The sequence below is a fragment of the Bombina bombina genome, chromosome 2 (genome assembly GCF_027579735.1).
Source record: "Bombina bombina isolate aBomBom1 chromosome 2, aBomBom1.pri, whole genome shotgun sequence".
Taxonomy (NCBI): Eukaryota; Metazoa; Chordata; class Amphibia; order Anura; family Bombinatoridae; genus Bombina; species Bombina bombina.
The window spans coordinates 944,184,307-944,204,222 of NC_069500.1; the positions used below are offsets into that span (position 1 = coordinate 944,184,307).

Genomic DNA, 19,916 nt, shown 5'->3' on the forward strand with positions numbered 1-19,916 from the left:
GGTATCGAGAGTTGCAGTGGCGTTAAATATGCTCTACGCTCCTTTTTTGGAGCCTAACGCAGCCATTCTGTGGACTCTCAATAACAGAGTTATTTTAAAGGTGCGGCCAGAAAAAAGCCAGCGTTAGCTATGCGGGTCGTTACCGACAAAACTCTAAATCTAGCCGACTGACTTTATCTCCATCATACTAGATGATAGGAATTAACATCACAAAAAAGATGCCAACGATACCTGTTTATTTAAAGTAAAAAGATATCTACTGAAAATAAGCCAGAGATTGTAATCAACTCCATAGTTATCTAGGATTAGTAATGCAAACATTCCACCCACTAATGAATAGGAGAACCTAAAGAAGTGTATGTAGAAGTCACTATATGATATTTAATAAACCCAAGTCTATTAAAAAAAGTAGTTGTGTTTTTAAATTTTGAGACAGATGTGTTTTATGTTAACAACTCCACTAGTGAGTACATAAGGCCTCAGAGATACAAATAATAACCAGCACATTACCCTAATAAAAAATAGCCAAATCCCTCACCGAACAAACACCACATGACCACTATACCCAAAATGCATCCCTTGTAAACACATATCTCTATGGTTTAACAAGCATATCTCTATGGTTTAACAAGCATATCTCTATGGTTTAGCAAGCATATCTCTATGGTTTAACAAGCATATCTCTATGGTTTAACAAGCATATCTCTATGGTTTAACAAGCATGTCTCTATGGTTTAACAAGCATATCTCTATGGTTTAACAAGCATATCTCTATGGTTTAACAAGCATATCTCTATGGTTTAACAAGCATATCTCTATGGTTTAACAAGCATATCTCTATGGTTTAACAAGTTAATTGCACACATATCACCTATTAGTATTATCTAATAAAACGTATCATTCAACATGCAGATCATTCAACCTGCGATTTAATTGTTAAGCCCACAAAATCATCATTTTCTTTGTCATTCTTGTAATTTAGTGTTTTTGATTTTGATATTAAAAGATTAAAGAGACAAAAACAATTTTGTAATTTGTTTTTAGGACTGAGTTACTTTATTAGCTAAGAGGAACTATCAATGAAGTTGAAATGTAAATGCCTGGCTGTATGTTTACTTTAATATTGTTCATATACATGTTATCCCTATTATATACTTACTGTAATCGTCTCCTGCCATCACACCAGTAGTTCACAAACTTTTTCTTATGGCTTTTTTGTGTGTTACAAGTTGTAACTGTAATAACTGTGACCTACTTGTTATATTGTGTATGAGTTTTATTGTAAAATGCTCTTTTAGTTAACAATATTGACATTAAAATGAACTGCTGAATATGTATGTCATTGACTGGAGGAAAAAGGGAGGAAAAGGAGTTTTCTAGAAGGTCTCAAGGTCCACATTTGACTTTAGCCACTAAAACAGTTCTCCATAACCCTGGTGCCAAGATGAAAACCAATACTGGAGACAATACTGATTCATAAGGAGGGGGGTAGCAACTCTATATTTAAAAAGTAATAAATATATTTGAAATAAAAGTCCAGATTAGAGTTTACAAACCTATGAAAGAAGGAGGAACAGTTGGAGGAACAGTTGGAGAAACGGTTGAAGGAACAGTTGGGGGAACTCCCCCGCTGAAGGCGCTATATGCAGCACGGAATCCTCTCCCACTGACTTGGCTGTCTGACCTGAAACGCACAATCAGTTTAGAGCCAGAGGAAATCTGGGGATCTGGAATATTTGCTCCACAAAAATGTCCTGTAAAACAGAATGTTTATTTTCATTAAATACAGTTGTTACTGAAACAGTGTAAAGACAATTTTATGAGTTTTTAATTTCATTAATTTTTTATAGAAAATTTCAATCCTATGTTTTATATCAACGTAATTGCTTCTGCTGGCAGTTCTGTACGTAAGACTTTAGTTTTCATTCTCAATTCCCTTTGATCATAATTAATGCTGATACACAGAGGTGCCTATTTCAGGATAAAGCCTGAATCTGTTTATTTTGAGAAATGTTTCTTAACGTACAGATCTTATGAAGTATAAATTATTAAAATAGCTTAAAATCAGTTCCCCATAGACCGCTATGTAAAGGCACTTTTCAGCGCCCTTTTCCACCTGCACACTTTAACCCCTAAAAACTGCTTAGTGCAGTTTTTTTTAAACTGCTACATTTTATTTTCAAACTAATGGGATCTCACGTGTTATTTTGGGGGCAATCGGGGGATATTTAAAAAATTAACCAGAGATTTGACCACTGGTTAATTTTTTGAGTGTTAATTAGTACCGCGCTCGCAGTAGCAATAACCAGCCACTTGTAATGGCTGGTGATTTATCGCTTGCCCATAAACGGGCGAGTTAGACAGTTTACAGGCACGCAATAAGTTAGTGCTCCACTTGTAATCTAGCCCTAAATCGGTTGCAATCTGTTTGTCAATTGATTTTCAGCTCCTAATATGCTTTTTTTTTTACACCGGCCTCCATGTAATTAGCAGTAGACACTGCTTTAGAGCCCTTGAGAGGCAGGCTTGCTCATACAACTGCTGCTTTTTAAAGGGACATTAAACACTATATAAATGCTAGATAGAATTATGCATTCAAAGAAAAGATTCGTCTGAGAATAACATGCAGATGTATTTTTTAAAATTCGATTAGCTGTTTAAATATTGACAAAATAAGTGTAAAGTTTTAGTGTCTATAAAACAATGGGAGCTGTCATGTTGTAACTCAGGTTACCTTCCCTGCTGTGGCCAATTAAGGGTAAAAAACCTACATTACCCTTTAGTACATACTGACATAGGACCAGCTAAAGGCCTCTAGTTATCAAGCCGTCAACCTCAAATACGCTTGAATTCCGCAGTGTATTTGTGGCGAGGCTGATTTGCCTAAGTTATCAAGCCCTGCTGCCCGGCAAAAGTAGAATTTTGTGACGTAAGCTTCGATCTGCCGGACTCAGTCCGACACAGATCGATTCTTACGTCACTCCAGATGTTCCGAACACAAGTTCGGCACAATCTGACTACTTTTGCTAGTTATCAAAAAACTAGCAGGTACGCTCGGCACTTTTCCGGCCCAGCCCTGGAGGCGGCAGATCCCATAGGAATCAATGGGAGTCTGACCATAGCGAAAGTTCATGTTCGCTGCTGCCTGACATCCCATTGATTCCTATGGGAGATGTCTGCACCTAACACCCTAACATGTACCCCGAGTCTAAACACCCCTAATCTGTCCCCCCCCTACACCGCCGCAACTAAATAAATGTATTACCCCCTAAACCGCCGCTCCCGGACCCCGCCGCAATCTACATTATACATATTAACCCCTATCCTGCCCCCCCTACACCGCCGCCACCTATAATAAATTTATTAACCCCTATCCTGCCCCCCCTACACCGCCGCCACCTATAATACATTTATTAACCCCTATCCTGCCCCCCTACACCGCCGCCACCTATAATACATTTATTAACCCCTATCCTGCCCCCCCTACACTGCTGCCACCTATAATACATTTATTAACCCCTATCCTGCCCCCCCTACACCGCCGCCACCTATAATAAAATTATTAACCCCTATCCTGCCCCCCCCTACACCGCCGCCACCTATAATAAAATTATTAACCCCTAAACCTAAGTCTAACCCTAACCCGAATACCCCCCTAACTTAAATATTAATTAAATACATCTAAATATTATAACTCTTATTAAATAAATTATTCCTATTTAAAACTAAATACTTACCTGTAAAATAAACCATAATATAACTACAATATAAATAATAATTATATTGTAGCTATCTTAGGATTTATTTTTATTTTACAGGCAAATTTCAATTTATTTTAACTAGGTACAATAGCTATTAAATAGTTATAGTTAGTTAATCCAAGATGGCGTCCCTCGAATTCCGATTGGCTGATAGGATTCTATCAGCCAATCGGAATTAAGGTAGGAAAAATCTGATTGGCTGATTTAATCAGCCAATCAGATTGAGCTTGCATTCTATTGGCTGTTCCGATCAGCCAATAGAATGCGAGCTCAATCTAATTGGCTGATTGGATCAGCCAATCGGATTGAACTTCAATCATTTTTCCTACCTTAATTCCGATTGGCTGATAGAATCCTATCAGCCAATCAGAATTCGAGGGACGCCATCTTGGATGACGTCACTTATAGGAACCGTCATTCGTCGGGAAGTCGTCGGTGGAAGAAGAAGGCTCCGCGTCGGCTCGTCTGAAGATGGCTCCGCTCCGGATGGATGAAGATTGAAGACGCCGCCTGGATGATGACTTCAATCGGATGGAAGACTTCTTCAGCGCCCCTTGGATGATGACTTCAATCGGATGGAAGACTTCTTCAGCGCCCCTTGGATGATGACTTCAATCGGATGGAAGACTTCTTCAGCGCCCCTTGGATGATGACTTCGGCCGCTGCGGATGTCCTCTTCTGTTCCATCGGTGGTCGGCTGGCTGAAGACGGCTAAAGGTAGGATGATCTTCAGGGGGGGTAGTGTTAGGTTTATTTAAGGGGGGTTTGGGTTAGAGTAGTGGTATGTGGGTGGTGGGTTTTAATGTTGGGGGGGTTGTATTTTTATTTTACAGGCAAAAGAGCTGATTTCTTTGGGGCATGCCCCGCAAAAGGCCCTTTTAAGGGCTGGTAAGGTAATAGAGCTGTTTTAACTTTTTAATGTAGAATAGGGTAGGTCATTTTTTATTTTGGGGGGCTTTGTTATTTTATTAGGGGGCTTAGATTAGGTGTAAGTAGCTTAAAATTGTTGTAATATTTTTATAATTTTTGTAACTTATTTTTTTTAATTTTTTTTTTGTACTTTAGTTAGTTTATTTAATTGTATTTAATTGTAGTTATTTGTTGGTAATTTATTTAATTAATTTAATGATAGTGTAGTGTTAGGTTTAATTGTAACTTAGGTTAGGATTTATTTTACAGGTAATTTTGTATTTCTTTTAGCTAGGTAGTTATTAAATAGTTAATAACTATTTAATAACTATTCTAACTAGCTAAAATAAATACAAAGTTACCTGTAAAATAAATATAAATCCTAAAATAGCTACAATGTAATTATTAATTACATTGTAGCTATCTTAGGGTTTATTTTACAGGTAAGTATTTAGTTTTAAATAGAAATCATTTATTTAATGATAGTGTAGTGATAGGTGTAATTGTAACTTAGGTTAGTTTTTATTTTACAGGTAAATTTCTCTTTATTTTAACTAGGTAGTTATTAAATAGTTAATAACAATTTAATAGCTATTGTACCTAGTTAAAATAAATTGAAATTTGCCTGTAAAATAAAAATAAAAATAAAAATAAATTATAATTTATATTGTAGCTATCTTAGGGTTTATTTTAAAGGTAAGTATTTAGTTTTAAATAGGAATAATTTAGTTAATAAGAGTTATAATATTTAGATGTATTTAATTAGTATTTAAGTTAGGGGGGTGTTAGGGGGGTGTTAGCCTGTCAACACATTTTCTAGAAAAAAATCACCAAGTTAGTAAATTAAGATGACAAGTAATTGACCATGTTGGCCCACAAAGAAATGGTATGGACAGGGAAAGACTTTTAAATCAAAGAGAGTTGCAGTGGATCCCTAGGCTGGAGACTCTAAGACCTAAGGGTCTTAATAAAGATTATGATTTAACAGTGTTTCACTAAATTAGTGATTTTGGATCCTCTATGTACTAAATCTTTGTTTTAATAATATAGTATATTCAAAAAATATATAAAATATGTACTATTAGATGACATTACTGCATCTATTTTTTCTGTATACGCATTTTTTATCATGCTTTAAATTTTATGATATAATGTATTCATTACACAATGTTAAGATACTTACAGCCAGATTACGAGTTTGGCGTTATGAGTGAAAAAAGCATCGCTATGGCCCATAACGATGCTTTTTCCCTAACGCTGCTATTACAAGTCTTATAGGTATAGGTGTACCACACACCTTTTTGGCCGTCATGCAACGTCAGTACTGCACTTTTAAAAAAGTCCTTTTTCAATGAGACTTTCATAGCACCGGTATTACGAGTTTTGTGAGGAGGCCAAAAAGTGAGCGGTACAGAATAAAATGACAAGATCTGTAACGCCATCTAAAATCAGTAGTTATGAGTTTTAGGTTACAAAGCTGTAGCATAATAAAACTCATAACTAAAGTGATACAAAGTACACTAACACCCATAAACTACCTATTAACCCCTATACCGAGGCCCTCCCGCATCGCAAATAATAAAATACAATTATTAACCCCTAATCTGCCGCTCCGGACATCACCGCCACTTAAAAAATGTATTAACCCCTATTCCACCGCTCCCCAACATCATCACCCCTATAATAAAATTATTAACCCCTAAATCGCCGCCCTCTCGCATCAAAAACACTATTTAAATATAATTAACCCCTAATCTGCTGTCCGCCCACTCCGCCGCTATAATAAACCTATTAACCCCTAAACCTAACCCTAACGTATCCCTAACCCTAACACCCCCTAACTTAAATATAATTAAAAAAATCTAAATAAAACGACTATTATTACCTAAATAATTCCTATTTAAAACTAAATACAAACTTACCTGTAAAATAAACCCTAAAATAGCTACAATATAACTAATAGTTACATTGTAGTTAGCTTAGGTGTTATTTTTATTTCACAGGTAAGTTTGTATTTATTTTAACTAGGTAGACTAGTTAGTAAATAGTTATTAACTATTTACTAGCTATCTAGTTAAAATAAATACAAATTTACCTGTAAAATAAAACCTGAGTTACACTAACACCTAACATTACAATAAAATTAAATAAATTAAATTAACAAACTACAATTATCTAAATTACAAAAAAAAAATAAACACTGAATTACACAAAATAAAAAAAAGAAATTATCAAAAATAAAAACGAATTACTCCTAATCAAATAGCCCTATCAAAATAAAAAAGCCCCCCCCCCCCAAATAAAAAGAACCTTAGCCTACACTAAACTGCCAATGTCCCTTAAAAGGGCCTTTTGCAGGGCATTGCCCCAAAGAAATCAGCTCTTTTACCAGTAAAAAAAAAAATACAAACAACCCCCAACAGTAAAACCCACCACCCACACAACCAAACCCCCCAAATAAAATCCTATCTAAATAAACCTAAGGTCCCCATTGCCCTGAACAGGGCATTTGGATGGGCAATGACCTTAAAAGGGTATTTAGCTCTTTTACACTGCCCAAAACCCTAGGCTAAAAATAAAACCCACCCAATAAACCCTTAAAAAACCTAACACTAACCCCCGATGATCCACTTACAGTTTCTGAAGACTGTAAGACTTATCCAGGCGGCAGAAGTCCTCATCAAAGCGGGCAGAAGTCCTCCTCAAAGCGGGCAGAAGTCTTCATCCAAGCGGGCAGAAGTCTTCATCCAGAAGGCATCTTCTATCTTCATCCATTCGGCGCAGAGCGGGTCCATCTTCAAGACATCCGGCGCGGAGCATCCTCTTCTTACGATGGTTGCTGAAAAATGAATTTTCCCTTTAAATGACGTCATCCAAGATGGCGTCCCTTACATTCTCTCAGCCAACAGGAATAAAGGGGGGAAAAATCCTATTGGCTGTTGCAATCAGCCAATAGGATTAAGCTTGCATTCTATCAGCCAATTGGAATGTAAGGGACGCAATCTTGGATGACATAATTTAAAGGGAAACTTCATTCTTCAGCAACCATTGTAAGAAGAGGATGATCCGCGCCTGATGTCTTGAAGATTGACCCTCTCCACGCCGGATGGATGAAGATAGAAGATGCCGTCTGGATGAAGACTTCTGCCCGCTTGGATGAAGACTTCTGCCCGCTTTGAGGAGGGCTTCTGCCCGCTTCGATGAGGACTTCTGCGCCTGGATAAGTCTTACAGTCTTCAGAAACTGTAAGCTTAGATGAAGACTTCTGCCGGCTTCGAGAAGGACTTCTGCCCGCTTGGATGAAGACTTCTGCCGGCTTCGATGAGGACTTCTGCCGGCTGGATGAGGATGGATGTCCGGTGGATCGTCGGGGGTTAGTGTTTTTTTAAGGGTTTATTGGGTGGGTTTTATTTTTAGCCTAGGGTTTTGGGCAATGTAAAAGAGCTAAATGCCCTTTTAAGGGCAATGCCCATCCAAATGCCCTTTTCAGGGCAATGGGGAGCGTAGGCTTATTTAGATAGGGTTGTAAAGGCCATTCGCAGCTTAGTGTTGGCTAGGGTTTTTTTTTTATTTGGAGGGGGGGGGGCTTTTTTATTTTGATAGGGCTATTAGATTAGGAGTAATTCGTTTTTATTTTTGATAATTTCTTTTTTTTATTTTGTGTAATTTAGTGTTTATTTTTTGTAATTTAGATACTTGTATTTTGTTAATTTAATTTATTGTAATGTTAGGTGTTAGTGTAACTCAGGTTAGGCTTTATTTTACAGGTAATTTTGTATTTATTTTAACTAGGTAGTTATTAAATAGTTAATAACTATTTACTAAATAGTCTACCTAGTTAAAATAAATACAAACTTACCTGTGAAATAAAAATAACACCTAAGCTAACTACAATGTAACTATTAGTTATATTGTAGCTAGCTTAGGGTTTATTTTACAGGTATTTATTTTTAAATAGGAATTATTTAGTTATTAATAGTAAGTTTTATTTAGAATTATTATTATTATTATTTTTTTTTTTTTATATATTTTTATTGAGGTATAGTTTTGGCGGACAAATATATTATCATAACATTATAGAAGTATATTCCAAGTCAACAGGGTTTATCATAAGAGTTACATACTGAAGTTGCATATGCATATACAATAAACAATGTTTTCTAATTCCATTTCATGGAGCCAATAATATTTACAATTTAAGAAGAAACACACACATATTAAGGCTAGGCTCATGAGTATACCTATCAAGCAGTTAAGTTTTGGCAAAGAAACATAATATTACAGTATTATATAGGTAAATTCCAAGTTGACAAGATTTATCACGAGTTGTATAATAAAACTGCATATATAATAAACAATGTTTGCTATATCCACAACATGGAACCAAAAATGTTAACAGATGCTAAAAAAAATTCTACCGCACGCCAATAGAAATTTTAAACCTTCTTATTTATCTGGAAAGGCCACTCTTGGACCCCATACCATGTGTATTAAATGACGCTTACAGAAGGTTACTTTGACTTAGAAGAGATCACTTGTGGATCTCATTATCTGAACCTCATAATTTTAGTATTATTTTGCTATATGTTTATAATGAAGGGGGTATGAAAAATTATCCTTCTGGGAATATTGGTTTACTTGCTGTATTTGGTAACTTTTAAACTAGTAACAACTGGCAACATTTACAAAGGGCACTAGAAATGATATAGGAGTACCAGTTCCTGTCCATTAATGAATGGTTAGGCAGAGTATAGAGCTAACAAGGAACATATTTACAACTTTACAACTCTGGAGATCCCCTCAGGGAGTGTGAATAGGAGAGAAGATCTAAAATGGACTAAATTAGTCAAAAGAGGCTACCTGAAAGAGATGCTTATAGGAAATGTTGAGGTTCACCTTCATGTTCATAGCTAAATGGTATGTCTTTTAAGGAGAATTAATAATAAAGTAGGGCATAATGATTCACATCAGGAAAGAAGATATGACTACTAAAATGAATAATGTATGAAAGTTCAGAAGGAGTGAAACTGGTGATCAGGAGACAATAACATATTTACTTTAGATGCTAGACAGTTACCTAATAGATTGTGAGATATGCATGCAACTAATCCAGCCCAACTACCCCCTTAGATATAACACTATATGAACAGGTACCACATAGAAATTTGCGTGTAGCACAAGGAACAAAACAAGAGTATATGGCGCTCTCCTTTACTCCCTATGCTAAAAACATTAGTGCAGGGCCAGCTGACACAGCATGCGTAGCTGATATTTTAAGGGAGATAGACAAAAAGGTTAAGCTTATAACACTGAGCATATCAGGGAGAGACAACGTTAACACTATATAGGATTAGGTAGGTTGGGCTACAAGTTTGGAAGTTAGCTGCTTGAATGATTACGAAAAACAACAAGTAAATAAGTGATTAGATACAGTGAAATCCGGTATCCTCATCTCAAGTTCACAAACATCCGGCAAATTCAAAAACTGTGATAATAGTCAGTCTAGGGAATATTTTAAAGGTGAAATGTGTGAAACATAGTAGCCTCGCAGTAAAGTTCGTCCACCATATACATATATCTGGATGCCCAATCTGGGGTATTAAATGTCTAGAGATGTAACATGCTTCGCACCTACACCAATGAGCCCATAACGGACCATGCAAGAGAGAGCATAAACAGGCAGCCATCATCGCCTTGTCCCCCAAACAAGAGAGGTGAGCATGCCTCCAGGGTTCCATACAAAACAGTGCCATGTCATACAATGGTATAAGTGCGGTCCCTGCAAAGCTGTCGGTGGGTGTCCTAGGTCTTGGAGGAGTAAGCACAACTCCTGCATAGCTAGAGAGGGGTGATCAGGAAGTAATGATAGGTGCTTGGACTCACGGACCCGTGCTGGAGTTAAGTGCGCTGGCGGAGCGAAATCTGCGATTACACTATCCCGTGGGCCGCCAGCTGAGAGCTCTGCAACAGTAATGGGACAAGCCTGAACCAGGTAAGTAGGTTTCTCTATAGCGGTCTCCAGGTTCAGCGGTATCACTCCATACGGTTCCACGGACTTGAGATCCCAATCACTCACATTCTCTTCATGGGTATGGTGTAGGCGCCGGGGCCCCAAAACGCCATCCATCCCACTGTCTAGCTTGTCAAACTTAGCTGGAGTTAATTGTGAAGCCGAGTGAGCTCCATTACAATCAGGCACGGGGTAAAGCTTATCCGCCAATGTAGCATGATGTCTCATGAGCAAACTGCGCATTTGCGCAAAGAAGCTTGTCGGAATCTCCATATTAGATAGCAATCATCAGGCGTTAGACAGGAGCTTAGTAAGCGATGTTGCTCATACAGATGCGATGCCCAGCTAGTCAAATCAGGCACCTTAAGGTGCCGCTTAACGACAAGGCCCAGATGTGCCTCGCCGGGGGGCTGAAATGAAGGCCTCAGCCTTAAAGTTTGTTCCGGGAGCTCCAAGCTTCTTTAATCGCTACAATTAAGGGCTCATCTGAAGTAGGATCTATGATAAAACAAAGATGTGTTCAGGGAGCTAACAAATGAGCCCTCAGAAGTATTATATCAATCAAAAATTTCTTAAATGCTGGAGCAGAGTGGAATTGTGCGACCTATCATGGCCGCCACCCGGAAGTTCCCCCTATTTAGAATTATTTTAATTATGTTAAAGTTAGGGGGTGTTATGGTTAGGGTTAGATTTAGGGTTAGGTTTAGGGGTTAATATATTTATTTAGTGTTAGTGATGTGGGAGGCCAGAGGTTTAAAGGTTAATAACTTTAGTATAGTGGCGACGGCGACATTCGGGGCGGCAGATTAGGGGTTAATAAGTGTAGGTAGGTGGCGGCGACATTGGGGGCAGCAGATTAGGGGTTAATAAGTGTAATGTAGGTGTCAGCGATGTTGGGGGCGGCAGATTAGGGGTTTTTAGACTCTGGGTTTATGTTAGGGTGTTTAATCATACATTTTTTTTCCCAATAGACATCAGTGGGGCTGCGTTACGGAGCTTTACGCTCCGCGATTGCAGGTGTTAGGCTTTTTTTAGCCGGCTCTCCCCATTGATGTCTATGGGGAAATCATGCATGAGCACGTCAAAACACAGCTTGTATTTGGGTATGAGGTATGGAGCTCAATGCAACCATATCGCTCGCACAAGCCGTTTTTTTGCAAACCTGTAATAGCAGCGCTATGAAAGGTGAGCGGTTAAAATAACATACACGTTATTAGCGAGCCAGCCATAACGCAAAACTCGTAATCTGGCTGTTAGTTATTTATGTATAAAATGATTGTTGTCATAAGGAATGTATTATATATGACCGCAATTACTGGTTTCGTCCACTAGGTGGCAGGAGATAACCAAAAATGAAGGGATTGGCGCCAAAAATGCCTTTAAAAATGTATCCAAAGTGTATGCATAACATGTATGATTAAGGGGGAGACCCCGAAATGTTACTTTTGTTTTTTTAATCTGTTGCCAATAAAATAAGTGTTACTTTTTAAGGTGCTGTGGGCCGTCCTTGAGATTTGCATTACTTCTGGGGGATTTGCAGATACCCAGGTTTTCACGTGCACCAGAGACACTCACTGCTGTATCACCACTTGGAGTTTAGCTGTAGCCAATTAGGGACAGTTATAAATAGGTCTTTAGAATGTGCAGCCAATGGTTGTGTGGAATATAACAGTGTTCTGCACTTCCATTTCTAACAGGAACTGAAAAGTTCACAATTTCAGAATGGAATTACAGGAAAAGGGTCAAAATAAATATGAAAGTATATTGTAGAGTTTTTTTCTATACATACGATTTATACTTTTATATTGCCATCTCAAAGTGTTTAATGTCCCTTTAATTGCTCTGTCACCTCGGGACACTTTTGTTTGGGATGATTTGACGGGCAATCCTTGTGCAATAGTACATGCCGGCAGTGGACATATTGCGCAAACACAGGCGGGCAGGTTCCCAAATTCTAATCCTTGTCCGTTCATTTCTGTGTACATGGCGCCCATTGAAGTAATCACAATCCAAACAATAACACTATTTTTGTGTGTGTATATATAGAAGACACATTGGGGTAGATTTATTAAATGTCGAGCGGACAGGATTCGCTGCACAAGCTTTTCTGGTGGCTAGCAGGGGCTGTCAATCATTCCGATCAGATTGAAAGCCACCTTACCTTACGATCGCTGCTTCTTAACTTACATTTCAGGCCTGAAACGAGGGACCTATGAAGTAGCATCCGTTGCTTAATAAATGGAGCCCATTGAATTCAACAGCCAAAGGTATTTGATAACTGCTCAACACCCAATGATTGATCCATAACACACATCGACCACTGATCTGCGCATGCTAAGTCCCAGCTCACCGTAGTAATAAACAGCCACTTTTAATGGCTGGTTATTTATTGCGTGCCCGAAAACAGGCGAATTTTCCTGTTTATGGGCCCGCAATAAATTAGCGCTACACTTGTAATCTAGCACAAAATGTTTTTCATGGTTTGAAATACCACTGCTAAATTATGTAAAAAATTATATAATCTTTCTAAAAAAATGCAGTATTTAAAAATGTTTTTGTCTAAAAACTTGTAAAGTAAAAGCAATTTAAAGTGAAACTAATTTAACTAAGCCCCATTCTGCCACTAGCAGGAAGTACCTATTAGACTTTGAGAATTAGCAGACGAGTTTCTATCAGCCAATAAGCATTTGCAAGAAGTATCATGCATTGTGCATTATTTGGGAGGACACACGTTGTACTGCTATATAAGTTTCAATTTAACTATATCATACTTCACTTTTTCTTTTTTCAGACAAAAACATCATGTTTAAATTCTGCTATATAATATGGATATGCACTTTTAAATTATTGGTCATATTTTTTGCAATGGGAATTGAAAGCAAAAACATTTGAAGTTATGTGAAAATGTGTTTTTCTAAAGGATTGAAATTACCTTGAATTTGAAAAAACCTTAAAAACACAGGCAAATCATATCACCCAGCTCTTTTAATGGGTTGAACCAGACCACATTAAATGAAAATACTGATGCTTATTAATAATAAGTACATGCTGGTGTATATTATTACAATTATTATTATTAAAGGATTACTTTCTGTTATAATTTTTAAGCTAAACAACTAACATATTGAAGTTAATAAACATTAATTAAAACCTACTGACCTATATTTTCTCCAAAACGAAGTTTCATAACGTTCTAAAAGTTATATCTTTTATTCGCTGATGATGTCACGATATCCTGCCCACTATTTTCAGCACTGAGTGTTCAAAATACTTAAACCAATAACTTTGTGTTTAAAGCGCCATTTTGAAACTTAGGTATTGTAAACGGATTGGTACAGAGCGAAGGATACCCACGGAGTGGGTTTGGAAAACAATTCAATTTGCAGACAAGATTTCTGATATACGGTAGAGATATGTTAATGAAATGCTATTGATAAAAAGCGTATTTGGGGTAGTTAGTCAGTAACAGGCATAGAAAATATTTACTTACAGTGGCCCTTTAACGGGCTATTAAAATAATTTTAAATTACACATCCACAATCCATAAAATATGGATTTCATGTAAATATTGACAAATAGTAGATGCTTATTAAATGCAAATGCAATGCAGAAAGCAAAACGTATTCTAAGAAACCTGTGACTTATTATTCCCAGCGAGCTAAAAATGAATAATAACAAAACATACCCAATTTCTGTGATCCCTTAACATCTCCATCATATATTTCAACTGCATCCTTACAGCCAGCTGACCCTGCAGGTTCTAAGTCAAAGGAGGTGAAGGCCAATCTTATTTTTTGACCCGTGGGAACGGAAATCTTCCACTGTGCAGTAGACAAATACATTCTCATTAGACTGAAATAATAACATGGCGCTTACATATCAAATAATCACAATTAATCAGAAAAATATTTTTGCATTAAATAGCCACAATCAATTCTATTACAAACAGTCTATCTTATATTTGTGTTAATAGTAAATTGAATAATATTGCCTGTAGTTAAAATAAGAGGCAACAAAATAGTTTAGAGATCCAATCAAAATTCTTCTTTCATGATTCAGACAGAGCATTAAAGCATTTTTGAATATGCACGTTTATGCCCCTTTAAAGGGACATGAAACCCAAATTTTGTCTTTCATGTTGCAGATAGAGCATTTCAATGTTAAGAAACTTTCCAATTTACTTCTATTATATAATTTGCTTCATTCTTTTTGTATTCTTTTTTTAAAAGCATATTTAGGTAGGCTTAGGACCAGCAATGCACTATTGGGAACTTTTCATACAAGCAATGCCTTTGTTGTAATGTGTACATTGTAAGTGATTATTAAATTAATAGACTTGGATTCTATAATCGCACACCTTAATTAATCTGTATGTAATTGAAGCTTTATTTAATAAGAGCCAGGAAATTAAGTCACACCTGGCCCCAGATTCCCTGTAGTGTCTTGCAACATACATAACATATTATTATTCATTTTTCAGCATGCAATGTTTAATACAATGCAGCCTGTATTTTACTGGTGTGTTTGGTGTTTTTAAAAGGACATTAAACACTTCTTGCTTTTATGTAAAATTGTGCTTATCCCACACTCCCTAGAGAGGCCAAAAAGCAAATTGAATAATCTGCAAATAGCTGGTTTAGGCAATTTGCAGTAGTTTGAAAACCTAAGTTAGAGAATATTTTTCCTCTCTAGGGAGCATGGAAGGGAGCTCACAGTTTACATTAAAGCAAGAGGTTTTTATGGCCTTTCAAGGTTCAGGTCTACAGAGATATTTAAAACTCAGAACCCCCCCCCCATTTATCAAAGCACATATGGACAAGGTTCCCAACTACGGAGCTCTCTGACTGTCATTGCATTGAGTGGATGGTTACCGCTTCTTTACTTGCAGTAAGCAGGTTTGCATCAGCCTGTCCCGCAAGGACTTCAAAGCAGCTTCTACTGCATGTTAAATGGATCACTAAATGTTGAAATTAAGGTCCTACTATGGTGAAACATCTAACTCTGGGTATGTTATTCCAAATAAACATTAATTTACAATTAGCTATTCAAGCTTTAGTTCTACTGCCTAATTATGTATGCACAGTTATGCTAATTAGCATGTTTTTTTTGTTTTGTTTTTAAAGCAAGCTGGTAAGCCAATGTTTACCTGATAGATGGCATTATTCTTGTAAGTGTTTTCAGTGGTCACTGGTGTTCCAAAATCCCCTGTGTTACTTTGCAAATGTCCACCCCCTCCAGCAACCTCTGAAAAAAATAATTAATAACTATAATTATTCAATGCAACTTAAAGGACAAAATTAAGGCAAAATTAAATTTTGATGATTCAGATAGAGCATGCAATAAACAACTTTCCAATGTACCTCTATTATTACATTTGTTAAAAAGCATATCTATGTAGGTTTAGGATTAGCAATGCACTGCCAAGATATAGTTGGTGATTGGTTGCTCATATGCCTTGTGTCATTGGCTCACCAGATTTGTTCAGCTAGTTCTAAACACTATATTGCTGCTCTGCTTCTTATCTTAACTATAAGTTTAACTCTTTTGCATAACACAGAGTTATATGCAAGCAACAATACTGTAATAAAATGCTCTAACACATTAGAGCACTGTTTGCCCTTTTATATCTCATTATTATAAATAATTACATTTGTAAATAATGATTTGAAAAAGAGTAACATTTTGTAATGTTGTAGTGACCTATATAACAACTTCACTTAATAAAATCGCATTATATTATATATGATGTATGTATGAAATCTATTTGTAGACTTCACAAATGTGTATCCAATTAATTGTTTATGATTATATTGCAAATTCATATTAAATAGAGTAATAGTCAGATTAATAGATATAGCATGAAGCTATAAAGAGAATAAAGATTGACTGCACACCTAGCTACTAACTATAGCTTAAAGGGACATGTTAACCATATATTGAATTATTTGAAAGTTCTACAGCTTATCTATAAAGCACTGACAAGAAAGTATCACATAAGCATCTCTGTGTAAGATATGCAGATATTTTACCTTGAGATTTCTTCAGCTCACCAGAGTGAGTGTTATGTGAGCAGTTATTCATCAGCTACTCTATCTATTGGCATCGTCATGGTTAAAAAAACACCAAAGCCAATCAGTATCCTCACACTTTGCTTTACTGGGCTCTCATAGCATTACACCATAATATTACAAAATTTCATAGTAAACATTTTTAAACTGAGGAGTGAAATAAAGGGACTGTGCCTGCACATGCTAGATGCATGTTTCCTTGCAAGTCTCAGGACTAACATCCTGATTGGATGCTTAAAGTCACTTTACAATGGGATGTGGCTACCAAGAAAATTTTAGAGATAATTTATCTTCCTTTTTTATTTTTACAAAGAGATATTCATGTGATATTTCTAGTCAGCTTTTTACAGATATGTTGCATTACTTTCAAGTGATTCAGAATATTGATTACATGTCCCTTTAACAAATATTTTTCAGTTGCCCTATGTTTAATGCTTAAACGTCTATAATGAGAGAAATCTTTCTAATTCACGTTTATGGAATCACCTTTTGAGTTGTTAAACCAAGTGCTACGGTCTGATGAAGTAAAACTTGAGCTTCTCGACTACAGTAGCCAAAGGTAGGTTAACTGAACTTACCTGATATTTTACTTGGCTCAATAGCTTTATATTGAGCCTTAAATCCCTTATCTGTTGTTTTACTGTTGCTTGTGAAGGAAATGAGCAGACTGTTTCCAACTGAAACCAATGGCTGGGGCTTTGAATGCCCACAATATGTACCTAAGGTAAAAAAGTAAATTTTATTCCAAAGCAAATAGTCTAAAGTACTATCATAACAGTTAACAGTGGAGCAAGTCAGGCACATAAACATTTTAACACATTTTTAACATAGTAAAACCCATCTCTATATACCAACAAACACATAGGGGGCTATCTATCAAGGCTCCGAATGGAGCTTGACGCCCCGTGTTTCTGACAAGCCTGCAGGCTCGCCAGAAACAGCAGTTATGAAGCAGTGGTCTAAAGACCGCTGCTTCATAACCCTGTCTGCCTGCTCTGAGCAGGCGGATAGGAATCGCAGTATAAACACAATATTTTGTGGCAGCCGTTGGTCACGACGCAAGATGCCCCACACCATACTTAGTTAGACAACTGACTGCCTTTGGCCCTTTGACTTCTTACTTTAGAGATGTCTGACGAGATCCCCATTCCCCCCCTCCCTCCTTTCTCTCCCCTTCCCCCGAGAATATATTGTACTGTATCGACTACAAATTTGTTTTCATACGCTATAACTGACTATTTAATGTTCCCTTCCCTTTGAGTGGAAGGAATGTCTTATATGTTAATATTTCGAAAAGACTTGTAATCGGATCTTTGTGTCCGAACATTTGATATTTGTCTTTATGTGTAGGGGTCCTGCGAGTCCCCAAGTGTTACTTGTAACGTCTAAACCAAATAAAAATTCATCTTTAAAAAAAAAAAAAGTAGGGCACACTAAAAAAAGTTTTGGCTACGTTAAGATACTTTGGTTAAAATAACCATCCACTGCTGATAACAGATTGTGAGTTACTGTTTGCGGAGGTCACACAAAAGATAACGCACCTGCAATATTGAATGCGCTCCACTTCTATCTCTTTATGGTTAAGATTTATGGCTATATATGTGTGTGATAACTTGTTAACACAAATCATTATGTCCCCACTTATAAATCAGGAGCAAATTTAGTGACATTTAGATAAAACATTCTTTGGATAAAACTTTATAACATTATTGCACACAGCACAAAATTAATATGGCAAAAATATTTTTAGACTATTACATGGCATGAAAGGAACATTCTAGCAACACAACAGGACATAAAGCACAAATTTAAAAAAAAGTTTCCAATTGACTTCTATTATCAAATTTGCATTGTTCTCATGTTATTCTTTGTTGAAGAGATATCTAGATAGGTAGCGTGCACATTTCTGGAGCTATACATGACAGGAAATAGGGCTGCCATCTAGTGCTCTTGCTAATGTATAACGTTGCAAAACTGCTGCAGAAACGTGCACACTCCTGAACTTACCTTCCTGCTTTTCAACAAAGGATAACAAAAAACGAAGAAAATTTGATAGTTGAAGTAAATTGGAAAGTTGTTTAAACTGTATGTTCTATCTGAATCCTGAAATAAAGATTTTGGGTTTAACTAATTAGGGCATGCAGCTTTTGCACTACTCATGCTCCAGCTCAATGTATTTCATTAACCCCTGCAAAGGGGTTATATACATAGTTAAAATCTCACTTGTGAGCAGAAGAGAACTGCTGGTCTAAAGCAGGAAACAGTTATATGAACCAATCGGCAGAGGCAGACACAGGACTCCACCAATCAATTACTGGCTGTGTTCAACTTGGCAGTTGTAGTTCTTTGTGCTTCAAGCAGGATTTAAAGCATGCTTTTTACTCCTTTATGGGTATTAAACACTTATAGTTGGAGCCTCAATAGTGATAAAATGACACGCTCTAATGACATAAGGAATTACTCTTGTGCACTGGAATATGCTTTTTACTCCTTTATGGGTATTAAACACTTATAGTTGGAGCCTCAATAGTGATAAAATGACACGCTCTAATGAGATAAGGAATTACACTTGTGCACTGGAATATGCTTTTTACTCCTTTATGGGTATTAAACACTTATAGTTGGAGCCTCAATAGTGATAAAATGACACGCTCTAATGAGATAAGGAATGACTCTTGTGCACTGGAATATGCTTTTTACTCCTTTATGGGTATTAAACACTTATAGTTGGAGCCTCAATAGTGATAAAATGACACGCTCTAATGAGATAAGGAATTACACTTGTGCACTGGAATATGCTTTTTACTCCTTTATGGGTATTAAACACTTATAGTTGGAGCCTCAATAGTGATAAAATGACACGCTCTAATGAGATAAGGAATTACACTTGTGCACTGGAATATGCTTTTAAATAATTACAGGTGTCATGACTCATTGTAAGTAATGATTTGCTTTTCATTATAAATAATGACTGCTGGTTCTGAGCAGAAGCTGCCGCTGGTCCAATCAGCAGCGCTAGTTGCACATCTGATCTGTGTGATTAGCACTGCTGAATGGATCAGTGGTGAGTTCCGCTCAGGGCCAGCAGTGCTCCAAGTGCGCTGAGCGGCACTTGTAGTGTGTGTTTAATTCCTCTGCCGGGGTTAAACACACAGTTGTGTAGGATCA

At 36.8% G+C, this 19,916-nt stretch overlaps 1 protein-coding gene across 1 annotated transcript in view; it reads right to left on the bottom strand.

Moving 5' to 3' along the window:
- LOC128648123 (cubilin-like) overlaps nucleotides 1–19,916 on the bottom strand; it is a 161,045-nt gene that overhangs the window by 101,598 nt on the left and 39,531 nt on the right. Inside the window, exons 4-7 of the mRNA XM_053700786.1 lie at nucleotides 17,327–17,467; nucleotides 15,827–15,924; nucleotides 14,366–14,501; nucleotides 1,557–1,754 (exon numbers count right to left, since the gene is read on the bottom strand). Of these exons, the coding sequence (XP_053556761.1) occupies nucleotides 1,557–1,754; nucleotides 14,366–14,501; nucleotides 15,827–15,924; nucleotides 17,327–17,467 (573 nt within the window). The remainder of the gene's footprint in view (nucleotides 1–1,556; nucleotides 1,755–14,365; nucleotides 14,502–15,826; nucleotides 15,925–17,326; nucleotides 17,468–19,916) is intronic.